The sequence below is a fragment of the Dromaius novaehollandiae genome, chromosome 16 (genome assembly GCF_036370855.1).
Source record: "Dromaius novaehollandiae isolate bDroNov1 chromosome 16, bDroNov1.hap1, whole genome shotgun sequence".
In the NCBI taxonomy this organism is placed as follows: Eukaryota; Metazoa; Chordata; class Aves; order Casuariiformes; family Dromaiidae; genus Dromaius; species Dromaius novaehollandiae.
Genome location: NC_088113.1, coordinates 6,943,768 through 6,964,716, shown reverse-complemented (window position 1 = coordinate 6,964,716; position 20,949 = coordinate 6,943,768). Strand labels below are relative to the sequence as shown.

Sequence of the window (20,949 nt, the reverse complement as noted above, 5' to 3'; positions counted from 1 at the left end):
TCCTGGGTAGACTTGCAGCAGAGTTTGGTTGCTTTGAGTAGAAGGGAACCCCATCTCCTAAAGCCAGAAGGTGCTGCCTGAGCAAGGACCTACAGACAGAGTTTGCAGGGAGTTTCGGCAGGAGGTGGCCTTACTGCAGCCTTCATGCAGTCCACCTCCAGACAGTGTGCTCCTGGCTTGGGAGTGACAAACCCACAGCTTTGGTCCAAAGCAGGTCAGACATTAGAAGAACAGGGTAGAAATAGATGGGGATCCAGCGTGTTTTCCCCAAGTGCTTCATTGCCTGGGGTAATGTTTTGGTTGGTTGTGCCCTGGTCTCAGAGGAGCTCTTTTACTGCCAGAGGAATGCAGCCCTTAATACAGGAAATGCATCCATGGCAGTTTCTTCTCTGCAGGAACCAAATGGGGGATTGGTTCTTGCTCTGTCAAAATGGCAATAATCATTGATAAAAGCCATTATAAGGGTGTCTTGACAATAGCAAGAATGAAACTGTGGCAACTTTTGCCTTTGGTAAGATGTGTTGTAGCTCCATTGGCACTGCAGGTCCTGCTCCCCCTTTCCACAACTCTGAGGCTCTGGTGCAGCAGCACCAAGCACTGCACCACATGGGCACCAAGCTTCCCCATAAGCCGGTGCCACAGTATGTCTTAAATTAGTCATCCTGCCTGAAAAGGATGTGCCTGGCATCTCCTGGTAGGCACAATAAAAATCTTCTTTTTTTTTTATTTTTTAGTCAGAGAAAAGATTGGACCGATAGCAACACCTGATTACATCCAGTATGCCCCTGGCCTGCCCAAAACTCGCTCAGGTAAGGGGTGTAGTTACAGTGCCAGAGGATGGAAATCCCTAAAGTGTTTTCCTGGGCCACTGAAGCCCAGGGGGACAAAACCCAGGACCAGTGGGATGCAGTAGGTCTGGGCACTCCCTATTCTTCTGCCAGGGATGCTGAAATGATCCTGAGTCCAGCTTTCCTTTCATGGTTGCCTTTACAGGAAAGATTACCAGAAGGATATTAAGGAAGATTGCCAAAAACGACCAAGATCTGGGGGACATCTCCACCCTGGCAAACCCAGGCATCATAAACCATCTTTTCAACAGCAGATGTGATACTAAACTGTAGCAGCATGACCTGTCCCTACTGAGCAGAACTGTAGCAGCAGCAGTGTCCTGATGAGCGGGTCCCTCAAGTAACTGCTGTCCGCCCTGGAGAAGAAACCTTCACCTGATGAATTGAATGTACAAATGCTATAAACGAGGGAAAGGCTGGCTCTGGAGAGGCCTCATCTCACTAGTACGTCCATGCCTCTGAGGAGTGCGCACGTCTTATTGCAGATCGGTATCATGCACCTGAGGTTCCAGTCTCGTTCACTTGTGACAGAGGGACTTGTGCTCTTCCCTTTTCATCACCTTGTTCATGATTTTTGGAGGGGGCTGGGGGGGGTTAATTAATTTTATGTAATTGAGGGGCCCTGGTGTCTTGCTTGCAGCGGGAAGGAACTGAGGGGTTGGAGGGGAAGTGGTACTTTACTGCTGAAGCTGGCAACACAGAAGTACTGGAATTACTCAATGCAGGCAGGCAAGGCAGATGCATCTGCCATTCTCCACACCCCAGCTAAGCTTCCTCTTCTACCCAGTGCTGTAAGCTGGGAGAAGACTTAACACTCTCCCATCAGAGCTATGTAAGTGAGTTTTAGTCCTGCATCTACTGTCCAAGCTGTTTGTTAGCAGAGGCCCCCCTAGCCTGAAATGGAATGGCGCAAGGCTCAAGGGAGCTCTGTTCTTTAGGCAGGTTTGATACAACTCTTTGGTACCAAGGTTTGTTATTTTCTAGTTGTGTGTTGCCAGCTATTGCATTTTTCCCAATCCAAGATCCTTTGCTGGCTGTGGCAGGAACAGAGAACCTGAGGCTGAGAGGACACGGTCTTGGTCTGGTGTGCTCTGTAGAGTGCTGTCTCCATCTGCTCTCTGATGCCACCAGCTAAGCTTAGCAGAGGCAGGGCAGCTGGCTGCCTCTTTCAAGGGCTGGGGGTAGGAGTGGGTGCTACTGATACCAAAGGAAAGGGGAGAGGGGAAAAAAAAACACCCCCCCCTCCACCCCCACACACTATAGAGAGGCATTTTTTCCCATTATAGGCAAAGCAAGTGTGTGTTAGAGGGCAGCAAGACCATTGCTGCAACAAAGAAACCAAGGCAGGCAGGGCTGTTATTCCAAGATGTTTTCTCATGAGAAATAAAATGGTGAAAGGCATTTAAAGCCAGCTTTTACTTAAATCTGATATGGCTTTTTGATGATGGGGAGGGGGAGAAAATCTTAATTCTAGCCAAAGGGTACTGCCAAAGCCAACACTTCTTCCACAAGTTGATTGAACTTAACTCCAGCCCTGTGTTGAGCTGGGAAAGATACCTCCTTTGCAATGTCTGTATTGGAAATACACAGGAGCTGCTTGAGTTTACACTTTAACCAAAGGAGAAATGGGCTTTAAAACTTGCTGCAACAGCTGTTTTGTGAACCCCAACATACAGGCTTTACCTGTAAAAGGAGCTGACTTCTAGATGGTCTGGAAAGGAAGAAGCAGCTGTCTCAAAGGCAGATTGCTCATGGGAAGTGTTAGAGGTCCTCTGATAGGCTGTTGTCCAAGTCTCATTTCTTACCTGCTACTCTCATTTGCACAGTACTTGCCTGTGATATATAACCTCAATGTGTGCCTGTGTCGTATGCTCCACCCACAGCTCTGTACCACTGCTCCACCTTGTTAGAAGAAAGCCTACACCTGCTCTCCTCCTATTTTACTCTGCTATGTAATTTTGGCTGGAGACAGCTAGAATTCTATGCAAAAAAAAAAGGAATAAAAATCAAGGAAACAAAATGGAAACAGGTATGGTGTGTGTGCATTAGTTGTAGATGCTTGTCTGGTGTTCGAGTCCAGCGGGACCTGGACCACTGGACCTGCCTTGCATTATCCTGGGTATGTTATTTAAATCATGAGCTCCTCGGGGCAGAGGTCTGTGCCTACAAACGCAGTGCCGGCACTGAGTGCTGACAGCACTTCTGCAGGTGCAGCAGAGTCAGCTCTGCCATGCTAGGCTCATGCATCCAGTGCAAACCAGCAGTTTTGTGGTCAAGCAGCAGCAGCAGGATCCTTCTTACTTTTGGGGATGGAGAGAGGTAGGTGACTACAAGTGCAATGCTTTTTCACAGACTGGGATTGATAGATTTATAGGTGGGAGGTGATTTTTTTCCCCCCTTGTTTTCCAAAAGGAAAAAGAATCCTAAAGGATTCAAGCTGTGCTGCCCTCCCTGCACTGGGGATAGAGCAGAACAGCTGGGCTCTAGGGTGAGAGCCTGTGCATCCCCAGCATGGATCTGCAGAGACTTACATGATCAGAAACTGCTAGTTTGTCTTTAATCTTCTGGTGCACCATGGGCAAGTTGTGCAGAGGTAAGTGAAAGGTCCATGCACAGGCTTACAACACTGCCCAAAGGTCATGCTGGGACAGAGCTCTGCTTCTATGGCTACCTCCAATCCTGCTAGGCTCTTCCAGAAGGTTGGGGCAGGAGGAGAAGAGAAGACAGTTGAGATGCTGAAGCGGTCTAGAGATCTAGTCTCCGTAAGACCTTTTCAGATAAAACCTGGCTTTTCAGCAACAAAGTCGAGCGGAACCAACTGCCTGGGACTTGGTGTCAGAGAGCACATTATGGGGGGGGGGAGAATCATACCAGGTGCTGACTACTTCTCCCTGAAAAGTCTGTCCACAGGAGAGGTTTCAACCATATCCTCATGCCTAAAAAAACTCAACTGCTCCAAGAACAGGCAGGTTATCTGAGCAGAGCCCAGGAGAGATGAGGGCAAACAACACTTGCTTAAGACAGAGCCCAGCTGCATCAGCATGGGCAGAAAAAGCCCTTCAGCTGCAATGCACACCCCTGCAGCAGGGTTAGGAACAGGTCAGCAACACATGGCCCCACAAACAGAGCCTGGCAGCAGCTGGCTCAGGTCCGTGTCCCTCTTCTACAGGAAGGCATCCCACCAGGGCAACCTCAGCACTGCCTTTGTTCTATCTAGAGACGTTTACCTGCCTCTGAGAGCAGGTAAATGTCAAGACAAGCCACAGAAGATGGCACCTCATTCTTTCCACCTCGATATTTGGTGGTGAACTCTCCCTGACAGCCTGGCTGCAGGTTCAAATCCCTTCAAAAGAGATTCAATCCTATTTTCCTGGGCAGCATGCTACCTGCCAGCATATGGCATGTCACAGCAGCACAGGAGCTGAGCTCGTTCCTCTGGAGCAGTGACCATCTGCCAGGGAGAGAAGAGAAGGTCTGACTTACTTAATGCAGGACAGTGCAGCAATCAGGGGTCTGAGTACAGCTCAGGCCTGCTGCCCTGGTGAACCATTGCTGGGTTTGGCTTTCCTTCCTAAAGTCCTACATGAAAAAAAACACTCTGTTTGTGGGGACAGAGAAAGACTGTCAGCCCTCGTGCCTCCTGAACCTGGGCCTGCAAAGCCTGCAGGGTTGTTTCCAGTTACATACATAGAAAAATAACAGCCCCACATTTTGGTGCAGCCACAAAGGAGATGAGCAAGGAAGTAGAGATCAACAGAGAATGGAATGATGACAGCTCTGACCCAGCCCCACCAGTCCCTCCAAGCCTCACAGCCACAAACTTTGACAGTGCTGCAATTCCTGGTATGGTGATAATTGATAGCTGTAAAGCCAAAGAGTCAAGAGGCCCAGCACTGTAAGAGATGCTCTTGGCACAGAGCAAGAAAACATGAGCAAATCTTACTTGCATGTGTATGCCCAGACAAAACTGACACAAGAACAGCATTCAGATTGAGTGTACATTTTAATCAATCTTTGCATGGGGGTAATTAGATCCCCCTCCACCACTAACCAACAACCCAGGAATCGTAGAACCAGTTACACTTAAAGAACTGAAAGATTTCCAAGTTCAAAGATTCATGATTAAAGCACCCAGCCTGAATATTGCCCTAGGTGGCTGCTGCACAGCACCAGAGCAGCTATGCATGTGGCAGGGTGTAGGCACAGATCCAATCAGCAAATTCAGTCTTAAGAAATATTGCCTTGAAGGGTCTTCTGTCAGGTGTCACTGAAAAGCAGAGCTAAGGCTACCTGGGTGCTTTACCAGGCCACTTCCAGAAAGGTTCCTCTCATGTTTCACTATGAATTGCTTGGCTGAGCAAAGGGCTGGGTGGAGGAGGGCCACATCAGTGGAATGGGCAAAAGCCCCTAGGAACTAGAGCACGGTCTCCTCCAGGGCACAGAGCAGAGCCTAATTCCCCCCTGCACTGTCTCCACCAGTTCAGGAAACCCCAAGGGAGACCTCTCTTGCCATCCACTTACACTGGTCCCAGTGTGACAGCAGTGGCACAGCCACAGAGGCAGTAACGGGCTGCCACAGCTCCATCTAGGAACTAACAAAATCCTGCGTCAGAAGAACCCAGCAGGCAGCAACGCCGAGTGCTCGGCAGCTCAGGCTGGGTTTGCTCCCCTCGGTCTCACCTCTGTGCACCCTTGCTTCCCACCCACAAAGCTACCTGTCACACCATACCACAAGTCCTGGGAGGATGATTAAAGAGGTCAGACCTTTCAGCTGCTGCCCTGCTCCCTGCCATGGCTCTTGCTTCATATAGTATCTGCCTGATCTGCTGCTGTTCAGCGTGTGACTCAGCAGGATGCACTGGCATAAGCCCGCATGGATTCAAGAAAAAAACAAAAAACAAAAAACAAGAAAAATCCACACACTGGCTGTGATAGAAGGCTCCAGTTGCTCTCCTTTGCCACGAGGAAGGACAGAGAGAGTGGGCAGCCATGTCAGCTTCTGTTCAGAGCATGTCACACTACCAGCAGCTAGACCTCTCATTCTTATTGTAGAAGCAGTTGGATGTGGTCCTGAACAGCAAGACAGTTCTATTTGGGATGAACACTCAGTCCAAAAAAACTTCCTGAAGGAACTGGGCAAAGCAAGAGTGGGACAGGTGCCCATGGAAGAATTATACCACAGCAGCTGCCTCTTGCACAGGATGTGAGGATCCTTCAGCATAGGGAAAGGTAGGAATCAGGGCAGCAGTCCCTAAGCAAGGGCTGGAGGGGCCGTGGACACACAGAAATGGGCTCCCAACTACAATTTGGAAAGCACTGAGGCAAAGGGGAAAGCACAAGGGGCACTGGGCCACGAAGCCCACAGAGGAAGGCTGACACTTTCACATCCCCCTTCTCCTTCTTTTCCCCAGGCTTTGGGTTTCCTCTTTCTCTCTGGAAAAGAATGCAGCATCAAGGAGCTTAGAACTGGGAACAGCACAAGTGCCTGGTGTGGCACCTTACCCTTCAGTTTGCAATAAATACTGCCTGCAGGCTAGACCCCAAGGAAACATCCAAATCAACGCAATACTGGGAGGTCAGGGCTGGGACATGAACTTGGGGCAGGGCTGGACCCACTGAGCAGGCAGAGGAAGGGAATCCCTTCTTCCTGCAGGAGGAATTGCAAATGAGAAGCTGGGGCTGGCACGCAGGACTTTTGGAACCATTATGTTCGTACAGTCCCTTCTCATGATCCCAAACACCTCAGGCCTTGGTAATTGCACCCTAAGGAAAACATCCCTGTGGCAGATCAGCTCTTCGGGCAGCAGAGCAAGGCAGGCAGGATGGGGCATCACCTCCTCACACCAAGTAGGGAGTGTCCAGCACTGCCACACCAGCTGCTACCCCACCATCCGCATGCTCGACTGCCTTGGTCCGCAGGAGGTGGCCGGCAGACTTGTTCATCACCATCTCCTTGCCCTGCCTGCAAAGGAAAGGACGACTGAGCACCGGCACAGCAGAAAGCTTCTGGCATTTCTACTGCTTTGGAGAATTAGACTGACGTTCCCCATCAAAGCTACAACCCAGGGCCGTTAACTGGCACGTAAAGCCCCTCCAGTCTAGTGCAGAGGCCTCTGCTAATAACGAAGTTGTGCTTGTTTTCTGCACAGCAATAACACAGCCGTGTGCTCAGCTGGGCCATTTCTGTCAGATTTCTCTGCATACAAGCAGTGTCAGGTTGTGAATGCTGCCAGAGTACATTTGTTTCTAAAATTGTATGAGAAGGACTTCAATTTATAAATTATGGAAACATCTCCATGGATTTAAGATGATTTTAAACAAAAACAGCAGTTATTTATGGTTGAGCACAACCATGTTATGCCCTCAGATATTTCTGAGACCTCCAGGGCATCAGCAAAGCATTGCTGCTACATCCAGATCCTGAGAGGTACCACCCCAAAAAATCAGCGGTGAGATGCTCGTATTTCAGGTGGCCATTACACCAGCCTGCCAGCACTAGCTCTGCTGTTTTTAAACAACCTGCTTGGCAGCAGATGCAGAGCAGCAGTTCAGCATCTGAACCTAGTGCTCAGAAAGTAGCTGACAGGGACAGTGACTGAATACCCACATCTGTTCCATCTACTTTCACCTACACAGAGACATCTGCCCTGTTGCTGTGTTCAGACAGTGCAGAGAGGAAAATGTTGCCAAAGCAAGTGCTGGCTACAACAGGTATCTACCTCACGTTTCTTACCTGACATAGACGCCAAAAATCCCAAGCTCAGAGATGCACTCTGAAACTTTCAGAGGAGTGTGAGCCCGCAGCAAGTAATTCTTTGATGGCTGTGGTTTGATCTTATCCATCAGAATGTAAGAGGTTCTCTCAGGGCTGTCTTTGATCTTCTCCAGAACTTGCCTGAGCTCTTCACCATAGAGATTGTTCCCTGACAACAAAACCAGCAGGTCAAGCACATCCCAGCACAGCAGCAGAAGTCATTTGCTCCAGCTATACAGTCGGCCCAGGCAGCCCAAATAGGTGCAGCCTTTGCCATGTGCTGTCTGAGTTCCCACTGTCCCCAGCTCTAGGGGCTCGGGTAGCCTCTTCAGAAGCTGCCCAACATTACCGCTGTGACTAGCTCCCACCGCATCTGTGGTCAGCAGGGCAGCTGGGCCAGGATCTTAGGAAGGGGCAGACAAGCTGCCTGCTCCTGGCCAGCCCAGAATGCCTTGCTCTTGCTGGTCACATCCATAATGGGCCTCATGGTCATGCATGTGAGATGCTGGGTAGCTCATCCTCAGTTCCCTCACAACACCTTACCAGAGTCAGTAAGGCCACATGAGGTGATGGGAAGAGGTGGTAAAGAGAGCTGTTTCTAAAGTATAGGCAGGACCAAAATAGCTTTTAAACATGCCAGCGAATTTCTGTGTTGCACCCATTACAGGGACATAAGAAAGGGGTAGCTACAAGACATCCTTTTATTCCTCAGTACAGGACCATGAGCCATCACAGAGCTACCGCCTGTCCTGGATATGGCAAGAACAACAACGAAAACCCCCCAGCACCCACTCCAGCTCCTACCTCCACCCTCTCGCTGTGGCTTCAGCACAAACCAGTCAGGGTCAGCAATAGCTGTAGCAGCCATCTTGTCTCCCTCTTCTCCCTGGCAGGGAAGGATGGCAACAGCAAAGCATCAAGGAAAAGCAGGGGCTCCTCCGCAGCCCTCTCCGAGCAGGACCACCAGGGTACCTACCAAGGCTACAAACCCCCCTAAGAAGGTCAGATTTTATAATGCATTTCCAAGATCAGTTTTAACTACCACTTTGCAGTTTTCTTAACTGAAGAGAAACACTACACAGGCCAAGAGCATAACTGCACACTCATTCCTGCTCCAGACATGCTCCACTCACCCCGCTCACACTCACCAAGTCCAGGGAATAAAGTCCAGCAAATGTTGCTCTTATGCGAGCAACAGACTCCGCATGGCCAGGCAGTAGTCTCTCCAGCGTCCCTGGCCGGCTCAGCTCCTGCTGGACCTTCTTGGTCCCAGCAAGTTGGGTAGCAATGTCAGGGCACTTCACTGCCCTTGACCTCTCCAGCAACAATCGTGCCTCCCAGTTCTAAGACAAAGAGAGAGGAACCATCCCACCAGCAAAAAAAGATTTTCTTCACCCTCTTCTATTCAGTTACTGACATACAAAACACCACAGGAAGCATGGCATGCTGGAGACAAGCAGACAAATGCACATGTGGATCCCCTCCTGCCTCTAGTAATAGCACAGCCAGGTTAGTTCAATGCCTTCAATTCCGTCCCCTCTCCAGTTTGCCCAGTGCTGGCACTTCCAGACAACAGCAAGATCTGGTCTGCATCATTATCGCCTCCAGCCTAGTAGTCCTAACACATACTCAAGGGCAGAAAATTATCCATAGTTCAAGTCTTAACTCTTTAAGCAGGTGCTAATATCTACACTAGACCATATTGTACAGAAGCGGTTCAGTGCTGCAGATAAGGGGTCAGCACACAAATGGCTTTCTCCTCCAAGAACCATTCATTTTTCTTATTGCCTGTGCAGGAGCATTATGAGAGTGCTAGGGGCACTCGTACATATTGCAGAGTCACAGCTTCCCATGCAATCAGCCATGCTGGACAGGACTAATCCTACCCAGGATAGGACTGATCCCACCTGGGATCATAGGAAGTTTCAGACCTGCTGGGCACTGCAGCTCCTCAGACCACAGCAGTCAGTACTGACCTGCAGATTGTAGTTTTGTGGCACGTAGCCCTCTCTGTAGTACACCACTGCTACCTCCTGGCCATCTCTGGAATAGAAGCCAAAAACAATCACCAAATGAGGCCAGCTCTTCCACACCTCTGCCGAAGACCTCCAACACTCCAGGGGTCACACAGACAGCTCTGGGGCATGATGGCATCAGACAAAGCGTTATGGGACCAGGCTGAGCAGCTGGCTGGGCTGCAGAAGCTAGAGCTTCTCCCACACCAAAAGAGCAGGTCTAAGCCTCTGTATCAGGGTGTCCACCCTTCTAACAAGGTGCTTGAAACAGACACCTTGACACGTTCCTCCACAAAAGGCCCACTCCAATATTTTGAGGTCTACATTTGTATGCGACCCCCTCGGCAACCACAGTTACTGCTTGCATCAAAAAGTATCAGCGAACAACCATCTAGTTCAGTTACAATGGGTCCCGTCTGTGTTTTCCTGCTCATGCACTGCCCCCAGACTGTCCCACTGCAAAGCCAGCACAACAGGGTTTCACTGGAGCCAAAACTCCCTTTTAAGCTCATTTTGTTTTTATCTCCACATCCCCTCCCTCTTCGTATTTGCCCCTTCTTCTAGGCCTCCTGAGCATGCTGTTTGTTCTCCTCCTCCTCCTGAGGGGGACCAGCCTGGCTGACCTCCCAGAGGAAGCTCTCTTCTCTGCGAGAGAAAGCTGACGACTGCAAACCCCTTTGCTTCTCTCCACAGAGCTCCAGCTGGCTTGCCCTGCCCCAAGACACAGGGAGCTTACATCAGGCCTCTGTGTGACTAACTGATGTCTCAATAATTCACTAATAATAATGATAATTCACACACTCAGCCCAGGAGGGAGGCGAGAATCTAGTTTTTTAAATAGCTTTTACCACTGGGAGCCAGGCCTAGGAGATTCTTGGAGCTGAGAGGTCCTTCTCCAGTGCCAGCTCAAGGGCAGGACACCAATTCAACATCCTGCCCCCGGCAACAAAACATCCTGTGCATTGCTGTTAGCATACCTGCAGCACCACACACCCAAGCTTTGGCCATACGAACTCTGCATGTGGTCAGGGAGTAACAACACAGAAGCTGGGTAGCAGGCAGGGACTGTTATTTAAAAGCATTCATCAGCAAAGACAGAGGAAGCTCTGGAGGAAGTACAGTGGAGACTCTCTCCCCTTAACTGTCTGGCAATGACAAATGTGTTAATTAAATGTGGCAAAAGCACCAAATGTAAAACTACATTGAAAAGTTAACCTAAATAGAAATAACAAATAGAAATAACATTAGCATGAAACCACCTCTTCCTTCAGGCTTGCGTAGCTCCAAGTACATTACCCCGGAAGTCAGGATAAACATCACACTTGGAATCGACTGCCTTGCTGTGAAAGGAGTCTATAAGCCCGCATCCCAGTCTTTGCAGGGAACGGATGAGAAGCTGAATGCATTCAAAACTAACAAATCCTGTAAGGACATGTAATACTTCCTCTTCTAGCACTAATAACCCAGTCCAAGTCCCACTAGCAGAGCATCACGTGAATGGTAAACAGGAAATGTCTCTGAGGAAACCTCTGAAATAGCCAGTACTTTCATAGCAGACGTACATGAAGAAAGCAAAGATCCTGGAGAGCTCTGAAGGCTGTGATTTGAAGGAGGGAAATTACGTCTTCATGTGTAAGGGACTAAAGTGTATATGCAAAATCCCACCAACATGGAAAACAAAATCATTTCTGCTCCAGAGGAAGGAGCAGCAGCCCTGAAGCACAGAAGAGAAGTGCATTTGCAGAGAGCCACTATTAACACTGAAAAACATACCACTGAAAATTCTCACTTAGAGGTCAAAATATTGTCATATAGCCAACTCTGTGTACCCAAAAGACAGCCAGGAATGCGCACCTTGGCTCATACTCACATATACAGCCTCCTGGCATCATCTAGAGACCCCTGTTCAAACACGTCTCTGAACTGCTTCCTGATGACCCGAATATTCCTGTAAGAGAGGAACAGGAGAGTCACCAGGCTGTGCATAGAGTTACTTGAGCTAGAAGTCAAAAGTGGAACCACTGGACCCAACAAGGAGAATGTGTAGGCTCTTTCACAAGTAAATTCATGCTTTGTACTATGGAGCAGGTGGCATTCCTCAGGTCAAACCAATCCCTGTTTTCAGCACTCATCCTCTCTCTCCAGCCCGAACACTGTAGGAAGAATACATGCTTAAACATGCTGGATTTTTCCATACTCATCTCTCACCTTCTAAAGTGCTTCTAAGAGAATTTAGTATTCTGCTTTTTCTATCCCTAAGTGACAGATTTATTCACTGTTGGCTTCAAAGCCAAAAGCTGCAGATAAAAGTTTTACTTCCTCTATGTATTTCCCTACTTCATGCTTTATAGTCTTTTCTCCACAAAGAGGCAGTGTGGTCTTGCTGATCTAGAGACACAATCAGCAGCCAGTATGTTTCCTACAAAGCTGTGAGCTTGTAAGGTCTCCTACTGCGCCAGCACAGTCTGAAGGGGCTCAGGGCTAGATGACATCAAAACACCCCCCTCTCCAATGCCCTTTAATCCACAGCCACATTGCTTATTTTGCACAGATCTTTCACAGACGTCCTTGAAGCTTCCTTAATTAAGCTTTTATGAAACATCATGTGCCCAGTCCCGAGCAGGAGAACCAGCAGGACCCTCACCAATGCAGCTCTGCTCTTGACTGTCCTGTTGGAGAGACCCGTCCCACAGCAAAGCCACCATTGGTGCAGCTCCCAGGAATACACAGGCACAAAGTCCACAAGAAATTGGCCCTGGAGACCAGGGGCTTTGATCATTGCTGGTATTTCCAGCAAAGAGCTTGTCTGCGGCACTGGAAGGTGTGTGCGAAGATTAAGGTGGGTGCTGAGACTAGGCAGAAGGCCACTGAAAGAACGTTGAAGAGAGCTGCATAACAGATCTCAGCAATAAGCCCAAGATAAAGATTATCCCATTACATGTCATGACATGTCCTCTTCCACCAGAGAAAAATACATTTATTTTTTACTTTATTCTTCACAGCAGGTGACAAAGTAAAAAGTAAATGAATTCTGCCCATCCTCATCTTTCCATGACCTGTTCTTACACTCATAGCCTCGCCTGCTTGAAAGGAGAGCCTAGAGAAGAAGTGGGCCTGACAAGCTGCCTCGAGGGAAATATCACAACCCTCCAGCAGTTCACTCTGCTTCTCTTCCCCACCCCCCACCCCCGCCAAAATTGCACCATCTCCTTCCTTTCTTATCCCAAGAAATTTAACCATTACCTGTTCCAAAGTTCATTTTCTACACATCGCTGATCAAAAATATTCCTTTGGACTTCTTCCACCAGGAACATCACCACAGCACTGGAAGAGATACCAAGAACATAATTAAACCCAGAAACACCACATGCACCCAGAACCACAAGCTTTTGATCTCTTTGAGGTTCAGTCTTCCTGCAGTGCTCCTGCTAGGTTTCTCCAGCATTTCTAAGGCTGAGCATGCAAACGGAGAGCAGTACTGATCTTGTGTCATTAATAAGCCAGTGCTGGGCATAAGTACAAAGGGAAAAGGACAGGAGGAAAACTAAGCACCACGCAGCGTTCTTGAACCACACAACTCCTCCAGAGTCACTCTGCACTACTCTGCGGCACATCCAGGAGTGATGGGACACCTTGCACACACAGAGGCCCAAAAGAGCAGCCCTGCATGCTAACATGACAGCATTGCTCTTCACAGGATGGTCACAACCTTTTCAAGAGTAGCTTGTCTATCAAACAGGCATCTTTCAAGAAGTGCAGTTTAAGATTAAAAAATGTGTGCATCCCCAAGAGAGAGAAGATAACACAGCTTCTGGCAGCTTCTTTCTCCTTACCTCTGTGAACCATACAGCTCCCAGGCTTTTGCAATACCCAAGGCAAGCCCTTTTGATGGATTGTTGGGCGGCAGATGTGATGCCTCCTCAGATTTTCCCAGCGTCTTTAACACCTGCCTGTGGCACAAAAGAAGCTCTAAATTTCATGACAGCCACTGCCCAGACTTGTAGAGCAGGAGTTTGGAGAGCGTGCAAGGACAGATGGTAACAGGCCCTGCCATACAGCTGCCACAATGCCTTGGTTGCAGAGCTGGCTTCCTTACCGATGAACGGCTAGAGTTCGGGAAGTGAGGCCTCCAAAGCTGGCAGCAATGGTGTTTATCTCAATCTGCTTCAGAGCCAGTGTCCCATCCGCACCACGGTCAAACATGTAATCAGAGCGGTTTATGCCTAAAAACACAGACTAAAAGAGAGGGGAAGCAAGGTGAAGAGGGAGCAAATTTCCATTTCCCTGCATGTCTGGAATAACAGAAAAGTTCTCTTGTTGCCTTTTACTGCAAATCCCTTTGATGACCGCACTTCAAAATCTTCCTGGGGGCAGATCCAGTCACTCTCACTTTGATAAATACCTATGCAAGACCTGCCTGTAAGTCCTTTGGCCCTTGTTCAGGCCCCACAAACCTCCTCAGTACACTAGAGGAGCTACCAACACTTGAGAGAAAATGAGCTTCTGCAGGGACAGGCCCCTCAGAACAGGTCCTGACAGAGCACGTAGAAGGCGTCCCTGCATCCTCCCAAGACTCCCAGAAGACAAGACAAGCACATACTAAATTTTCCCAGTCGAGGCCTGGCTGTTTCCAGCAGCGCTATCCAAAAGGCATGACTGCCAAATGGGACAAGATAGTGAGCTCACAGGTTGGAACCGAGACATCGTAACCTAGGGAGCACCCTGCCTGACTACAGGACAATTCAAAGCCAAGAGCTGCAATGAAGCTTGCAGACACAGATACCAGGCAATCGCACTGCAAAGCAAAGTGGCAAGCCTGCTGATGGCTGGGGTCTTCTGCCAAGGTACCTGAGCCAATCCTTCCTCCAAAACTTGCGTGTAGATTCTGAAGAGTCGAGCTGTGAAGTCATCTACCTTGATGGTGCTAGAGAGAAAGAAAAATCAGACCGGCCACCATATGCTGTCACAGAGAAACAAGAGATTTCATTCTTCTCTCAGCTCAGCACAGCTATGCTACTAAAAGCACCTCTGTGCAGAGAGGACTAATTTGCAGGTCAGAGAGATGAGGCAAGCAAAGGGAAAGAAACACAGGAAAACTCTGAAGACAGAGAAAAGAAATCAGGAATCTCTCTGTTTCACTACAAAGTTCACAAAAGAAACTTCAGGAGTTTCAACAAGTTCCTCTGTCCTGTTGGGCTCAAAGTCCTGTGCGTTGCAGTGCCAAGCGCTCTGTGGGCCTGCCAGAAGAGTCTGGCTTTTACCCAGAGCCCCAAATTCCTGAGCTAATTACAAGCAGCACCTCCAAAGTACAGCCCTGGGGCATCGTGTAGGAGCGGGCACAGGGCAGGTAGCAGAACCCCAAGCTCTGCGTTCCTTAACCACAGGTATGAACACGCCCCCAGCCGTGGCTCTGTTTGCAGGTAGCTACAGAGCAGGAACAAGGGTTAAAGAGGCTCCAAGGGGTCAGGCTTTGGCAAAACATGGACTATACTGGTAAGCAGTCTCATTTTCTCTGTCCCTGAAGCAAGGTGCCAGAGAGCCAGCATCTGCGCAGCCAGGCAGTAGAGAAAAAGCAGCACAAAGAAAAACGGATTTTGTGGAAGCATCAACCCTAGAGATTATAGGGACCACAATCATGGCCATCCCCTCCAGGGGAAGAAGCCCTGAAGGGGATCATCCTGCCTGCTCCTGCAGGTGTTTAACTCTTATATTGGTTCAGTCCCATCCAAGCTCTTGGCTCTGTCTCTGTGCATTCAGCCACAGCAGTTCAGCACATCACCACGGCCACATGCCCCATGCCTGCCCCTCCTCAACCCCCAAAGGGCTCAGACTCCTCTCCACCCCTCTGCTCCAGCACAGGGCAACAGCCACAAATAAATCCAGCAGAGCCCATGAGCCAGAACCTGGCTGACCTGTCAGCACCCAAAGCTCACGGCTCACCTCCCCACCACTGCTGCGGAGGTAGGGGATTGGGGTGATTCCATCAGAGTAAGGGTAGGGGAAGGAACAAACACCTCCTCTTAGCAACCGTAGCATGCAGCAGAACTGCTGATTATCAGACAGCCATGGCCACATGGCAGATGTGAAACAAGACCAAAACAGACAACTAAATCCAGGGCTCAAAGAAGCCTCCAGCAACTTGAATTTAACGCCTAGGGGCCAGCAAGCCGAGAAGCCACAGGCCTAGAAGACTGGCTAAACTGAAGGCATTGTGGGGAGTCAGTTCTTGGCCAGACCTCACATCTTCTGTGAGGCCCAAGGAGACCCCAAAGCACAAAGAGATGATGAAAATTAATCTTGGGACATGTAATACGGCAAAGGAGAGAAGATTCTTGCAGAGGACAGGCGTGCCTATGCTCTAACACACTCAGCATGAAGGACACATCTGGATAGAAGCTGGGAATGGCTGAAAGCAGTATGAGAAATATCAGGGGAAGGCATGAGCTGAAGAGCAATAAATGCTTTACATTTAAAATATTTCTTTAAAAGGCACTATCAAAAAAAAAAAAAAAAAAGAAACCCATACTTGGCAAGAGTACACTCCAGGAATTCTTTGTTTTGGCTAATGGCATCCACGAGCAGGTTAAAATCTTGCTGAACAGCATACGCTTGTTCAAACAGGGCACTTGGTACTGCTGATGGGAGCAACGTGAAGGGAGCGTAATTCACCACCTGGAAGCAAGACAAAAGTTAGGTCTCTCCTCAAAATGTTACAGTGCTGGAAACCTGCCCCAGACTATATAGTCTAAAGGAGACAAAATTTAAAACTAGGTGTTTCCTCTGCTTGCTTGAAGGTTCAAGCTATCCACCTCTCCAGCTCTTTCAATGCACCACAGATAGGACACACGGCCTGAAACCTGCTGACCGCTAACTTTGGACGGCTCTGCTTTACAGGCTATGCATGGGGGACTGCGGAGGCAGGAGCAGCGGCTCCAGAGCTAAAGCTGGGCTGAGGCCTTCCATCTAAAGGAAACTCTACTTCCACCTTGATGGGAGAATGCCACCTCCAAAACTCCCCCGTTTCAGAGAAAAGGTGAATTTGCCAGTTCTCAGTTTTGGTGCATCAGTGCATCTTCCTCTGAGCTCTGTGTCTGGCCTCTCTTCCCAGGCTCCCCTCCTCTGCCTCACACCTCTTGAGTTTCCCTCGAGTCCCTTCGGCAACGGGGGTTGCTGCGGTCGGCACAAAGAGTAATCCCGTGGCGGAGACCTTCCTCTGCGTACCTCAGCTAGCTCTGAGGGCAGCTGGCTGCCTGCCCCTGGGCTCCTTCGGGAGCCGCCACCAAAACATTTCACCCCCTTGCGCAGGAGTACTTCCTCCACAGCAACGCCTCACGGCATCTTCCTCCAACAGGCCGAGTCCCTCACAAGCACCACCACCCCCAGTGAACTACCGGAGGGAATCCTACGTGTCCGGCTGTCCTCACCGCCACCATACCCATGTCCTCCGCCTGCTCATGGAGCAAAGGCTGACTTGTAGCCAGGGCCACGTCAAAAACAAAAGACGTCTCTCTAAGGGAGGCTCCTGTGGTTCAAGGACCGCATGGTCAGTGAGACGGTCTTGGTCAGATAACCTCGAGGAGGGGACAAACTTCCCCAAACACATGCAAAGCTACTGGCAAACTTCCCAGCCACCCCAGACCCATCCTTCCCACTGGAAAAAAAGAGAACTGTATCATAGGGTGTCTCTCGGGGAGAGACACTCATCAGCATTACAGGGCACGAGGGACACTCACAGCCCACAGGCCAGCTGTGCTCTGACCGCACGGCTGTGTGCTCACAGCAAAGCACTGCCTGTTTTATGCAGATCCAGCAAACACCAGCAGTTATGGCCAGTTCCTTCCTGCGCTGCTCCCGCGCTTTGCTGACTCACTCTGACTTTCTGACCAGGATCGAACGCACTTTGTTCTGGCACTTACGTCTGAAGCATTGGGCTCTTCCTCAGTCCGCATCAGCATGCCTCCGAGGAGCGCGGCATCCACGGCGAGCGATGCTGCCTCCCGGATGACCAGCTCGTTGTACAGGACATCTTCCCAAAGGGCAGCCATTGCCAGTACTGAGGAGACAGAGCAGAAATCACCTGCCTGGCCCCAAGTCTCCCAGCCTTTCCTGACACACAACCCAACCTTTCCCATTTCGCAGGGGACAGCAGCAGGCGGGAGGGTTGGCGGTGGGCCAGGGGAAACTCAGGTAGGTAATTTGGGGAGCTGTCGCTCTGTAGGAGCTCAGGTACGCATGCGAGGAGGCTGCAGACAGCACAGAGAGCTCAGCAATGTCGTCGCCAGAGAGCTGTCACAACATTTTTCAAACATGGCTCTCCCTGACTTTCCATGCTGAGGAGAAAATGCCAGTCAAATTTGGGTCAAGCCCTGGTCCCTCCACATCAGGGAGGAGGGTTTTCTCTAGAATCACATTGGCAAACATGGAAATAATGTTCAGAAAAAGAGACTGATGCACGGAGGGCAGTTACATGGTGCAGAGGCACGTGGATAGCTCTGTACTAACCGCACAGCTTCAGGGCTGTGCTCCACATCAACACACCCTGCTCCTGCAGCCCACGCCAACGCAGGCACATGCCACAGCACACCAGCACCTCCAGGCTGCACGGTTACAACACTGCCTTGCTCCTGATCCGGGTGGTAGTACATGACACTAATTAAGGCATAATTAGCATGTTGTCACAGCAGTCAGCAGAGGGGCATTCCCAGAGCAAACCAGGCTGTTTACGGCCCCAAGTCAGCTCAGCTTAGAAAGGAGACACAGCGGTTTTATGCACGTGCTATGGCAATGCTTGGACCCATGTGAGTGCTGGATGAAGGCACCTCCTTATCATCTGTGCTGCACGCAGCCAGCCTGGGATTCATTCCTCCAGGCCGGGCTGAAACCCGCGCGGCCACACGCATGGGCGTACAGCTCCGCAATTAGTACTGCGAGTCCCAAAGGCTGGGGACTGCGGTTTATCACGAGTCTTAGGGAATCCTGCTCAAAAGTTTTATGTCACTGCACAGCCAGGAGAGCTGCTGACACAGCTTCAGCTGGGATGCGATGCCCTCTCCAACACTTCTGTTCACAGCTGAGCTCTGCCACCGCGTCGCTGCTGTTACGAAACGGCTCAGGGAGAAGGGACCCCTTTTATCTACGTAAGGGAGGTCTGTGGCCGATTAATCCAAATATTGCTTCTCCTCAGAGGAGGAACAGGCAGTCCACCTTCGGCAGCGCAGAAATGAGTGTCCACAGCGGAGGCAACTGCACACACCCTGCACCCTCCTCGCCCCACGGCGGGGCAAGGTGCCAGAACAAGCACTGCTCTGTGCCTGCCTCAAGCTGCCTTAACCCGCGGCTGCCCCACGAGTCCGGGCGCTGCTTCCTCGTGCCCGCCCGGCCCGGGACGCCGGCCCTGCTCCCAGCGCGGCCCAGGCCCTCGCCTGGACCTCGACTGCGGAGACGAGCGCCGGGGGGCCGCGGAGGCGGAGCAGCTCTGTCCCGGGGCTGCCAGCTCCTGCCCAGGCCTGAGCCGCACAACCCCCTGCCAGCCCCGACACCCTGCCCGGCACACGGCCACCCGCACCCCACAGCCCTGCCGGCACCCCGCACCCCACAGCCCTGCCTGCACCCAGCACCCCACTGCCCTGCCTGCACCCAGCACCCCACAGCCCTGCCGGCACCCCGCACCCCACAGCACCCCGTGTCCAGCACCCCACAGCCCTGCCGGCACCCAGCACCGTGTCCTGCAGCCCCCCGGCCCCGCACAACCCCGGCTGCGCAGCTCCCTGCGCCCCCGCGCTCCTCATACCCCCGGCCCCTACCTGCCCGTACCTGCCCCCTCCGCACCTCGGCCCGCTCCGCGCGGCCGCACTGCCCCAGACGATTGGCCAGGCCCCCACTTCCGCCCCGCCTCGGCGGCCGACTGGCGGCGCCGCGGGCCTATCAGCGCGGGGCAGGACGATACCACTCCGCGCCACCGTAGCTGAGGGGGGGAGCCGCGGCCCAGCGTCCGGATGCGCATGCGCAGCCGCAGCAGGGGGCGGGGCGCTCTGTGGGGTGGAGCAGGCCGCGCGCCCGAGGGCGGGGACGGACGGTCCGGTATCCCGGGGCGGGAGTGCGTCACAGAGCGGCATAACGTCATGCTGTGACGTCAGGTGGGGAACCCCGGACCGTGGCGGGAGTGGGGGCGGGGAGTGCTGGGAGGGGCGGAGCTGGTGGGTGAGAGGGACCTCGGCGCGGGGAGGGGTACGGCCCCGGGGCGAGGTGACGTGGGGGCACCCCATGGGGCAGGCCATGTGGGGGGTCACCCCATGGGGCGAGTGATGTGGGGGCACCCTATGGGGCGAGCCGTGTGGGGCGACACCCCATGAGGTGAGGTGATGTGGGGGGACACCCCATGGGGCGAGCGATGTAGGGGATCACCTTGTGAGGTGAGGTGATGTGGGGGCACCCCATGGGGCGAGGTGACCTGGGAGCACCCCATGGGGCGAGCGATGTGGGGGGTCACCCCATGGGGTGATGTGGGGGCACCCCGTGGGGCGAGCCGTGTGGGGGGACACCCCATGAGGTGAGGTGATGTGGGGGGACACCCCATGGGGCGAGCGATGTAGGGGATCACCTTGTGAGGTGAGGTGATGTGGGGGCACCCCATGGGGCGAGGTGACCTGGGAGCACCCCATGGGGCGAGCGATGTGGGGGGTCACCCCATGGGGTGATGTGGGGGCACCCCGTGGGGCGAGCCGTGTGGGGGGACACCCCATGAGGTGAGGTGATGTGGGGGGACACCCCATGGGGCGAGCGATGTAGGGGATCACCTTGTGAGGTGAGGTGATGTGGGGGCACCCCATGGGGCGAGGTGACCTGGGAGCACCCCATGGGGCGAGCGATGTGGGGGGTCACCCCATGGGGTGATGTGGGGGCACCCCATGGGGCGAGCCGTGTGGGGGGACACCCCATGAGGTGAGGCGATGTGGGGGCACCCCATGGGGCGAGCCATGTGCGGGGTCACCCCATGGGGTGAGTGATGTGGGGGCACCCTATGGGGCGAGCCGTGTGGGGGGACACCCCATGAGGTGAGCTGATGTGGGGGCACCCCATGGGTCGAGCAATGTGGGGGGACACCCCATGGGGTGATGTGGGGGGACACCCCATGGGGCGAGCCATGTGGGGGGACACCCCATGAGGTGAGGTGATGTGGGGGGACACCCCATGGGGCGAGCGATGTAGGGGATCACCTTGTGAGGTGAGGTGATGTGAGGGCACCCCATGGGGTGAGCGATGTGGGGGCACCTCATGGGGTGCACGATGTGGGAGGTCACCCCATGAGGTGAGGTGATGTGGGGGCACCCCA

At 52.1% G+C, this 20,949-nt stretch overlaps 2 protein-coding genes across 4 annotated transcripts in view; one reads left to right on the top strand and one right to left on the bottom strand.

The window, feature by feature from the left end:
• Positions 1–2,874, top strand: part of ACSS2 (acyl-CoA synthetase short chain family member 2) — a 39,192-nt gene extending 36,318 nt beyond the window's left edge. For all 3 annotated transcript variants that reach the window (XM_064521393.1, XM_064521392.1, XM_064521394.1), the window contains 2 exons: positions 735–809; positions 994–2,874. In XM_064521393.1, the coding sequence (XP_064377463.1) occupies positions 735–809; positions 994–1,121 (203 nt within the window). In that variant the 3' untranslated portion in view covers positions 1,122–2,874. The remainder of the gene's footprint in view (positions 1–734; positions 810–993) is intronic.
• A 1,958-nt stretch (positions 2,875–4,832) lies between these two features.
• Positions 4,833–19,627, bottom strand: GSS (glutathione synthetase). Its single transcript, XM_064521391.1, has 13 exons — positions 19,431–19,627; positions 17,534–17,670; positions 16,144–16,289; positions 14,466–14,541; positions 13,714–13,853; positions 13,451–13,567; positions 12,861–12,941; positions 11,488–11,565; positions 9,579–9,645; positions 8,751–8,945; positions 8,407–8,488; positions 7,582–7,771; positions 4,833–6,810 (listed from the first exon to the last, which is right to left on the bottom strand). Exons 1-13 carry the CDS (start codon positions 19,618–19,620, stop codon positions 6,687–6,689), a joined length of 1,623 nt encoding a protein of 540 aa, XP_064377461.1. The 5' UTR covers positions 19,621–19,627; the 3' UTR covers positions 4,833–6,686.
• Positions 19,628–20,949: the final 1,322 nt, after the last annotated feature.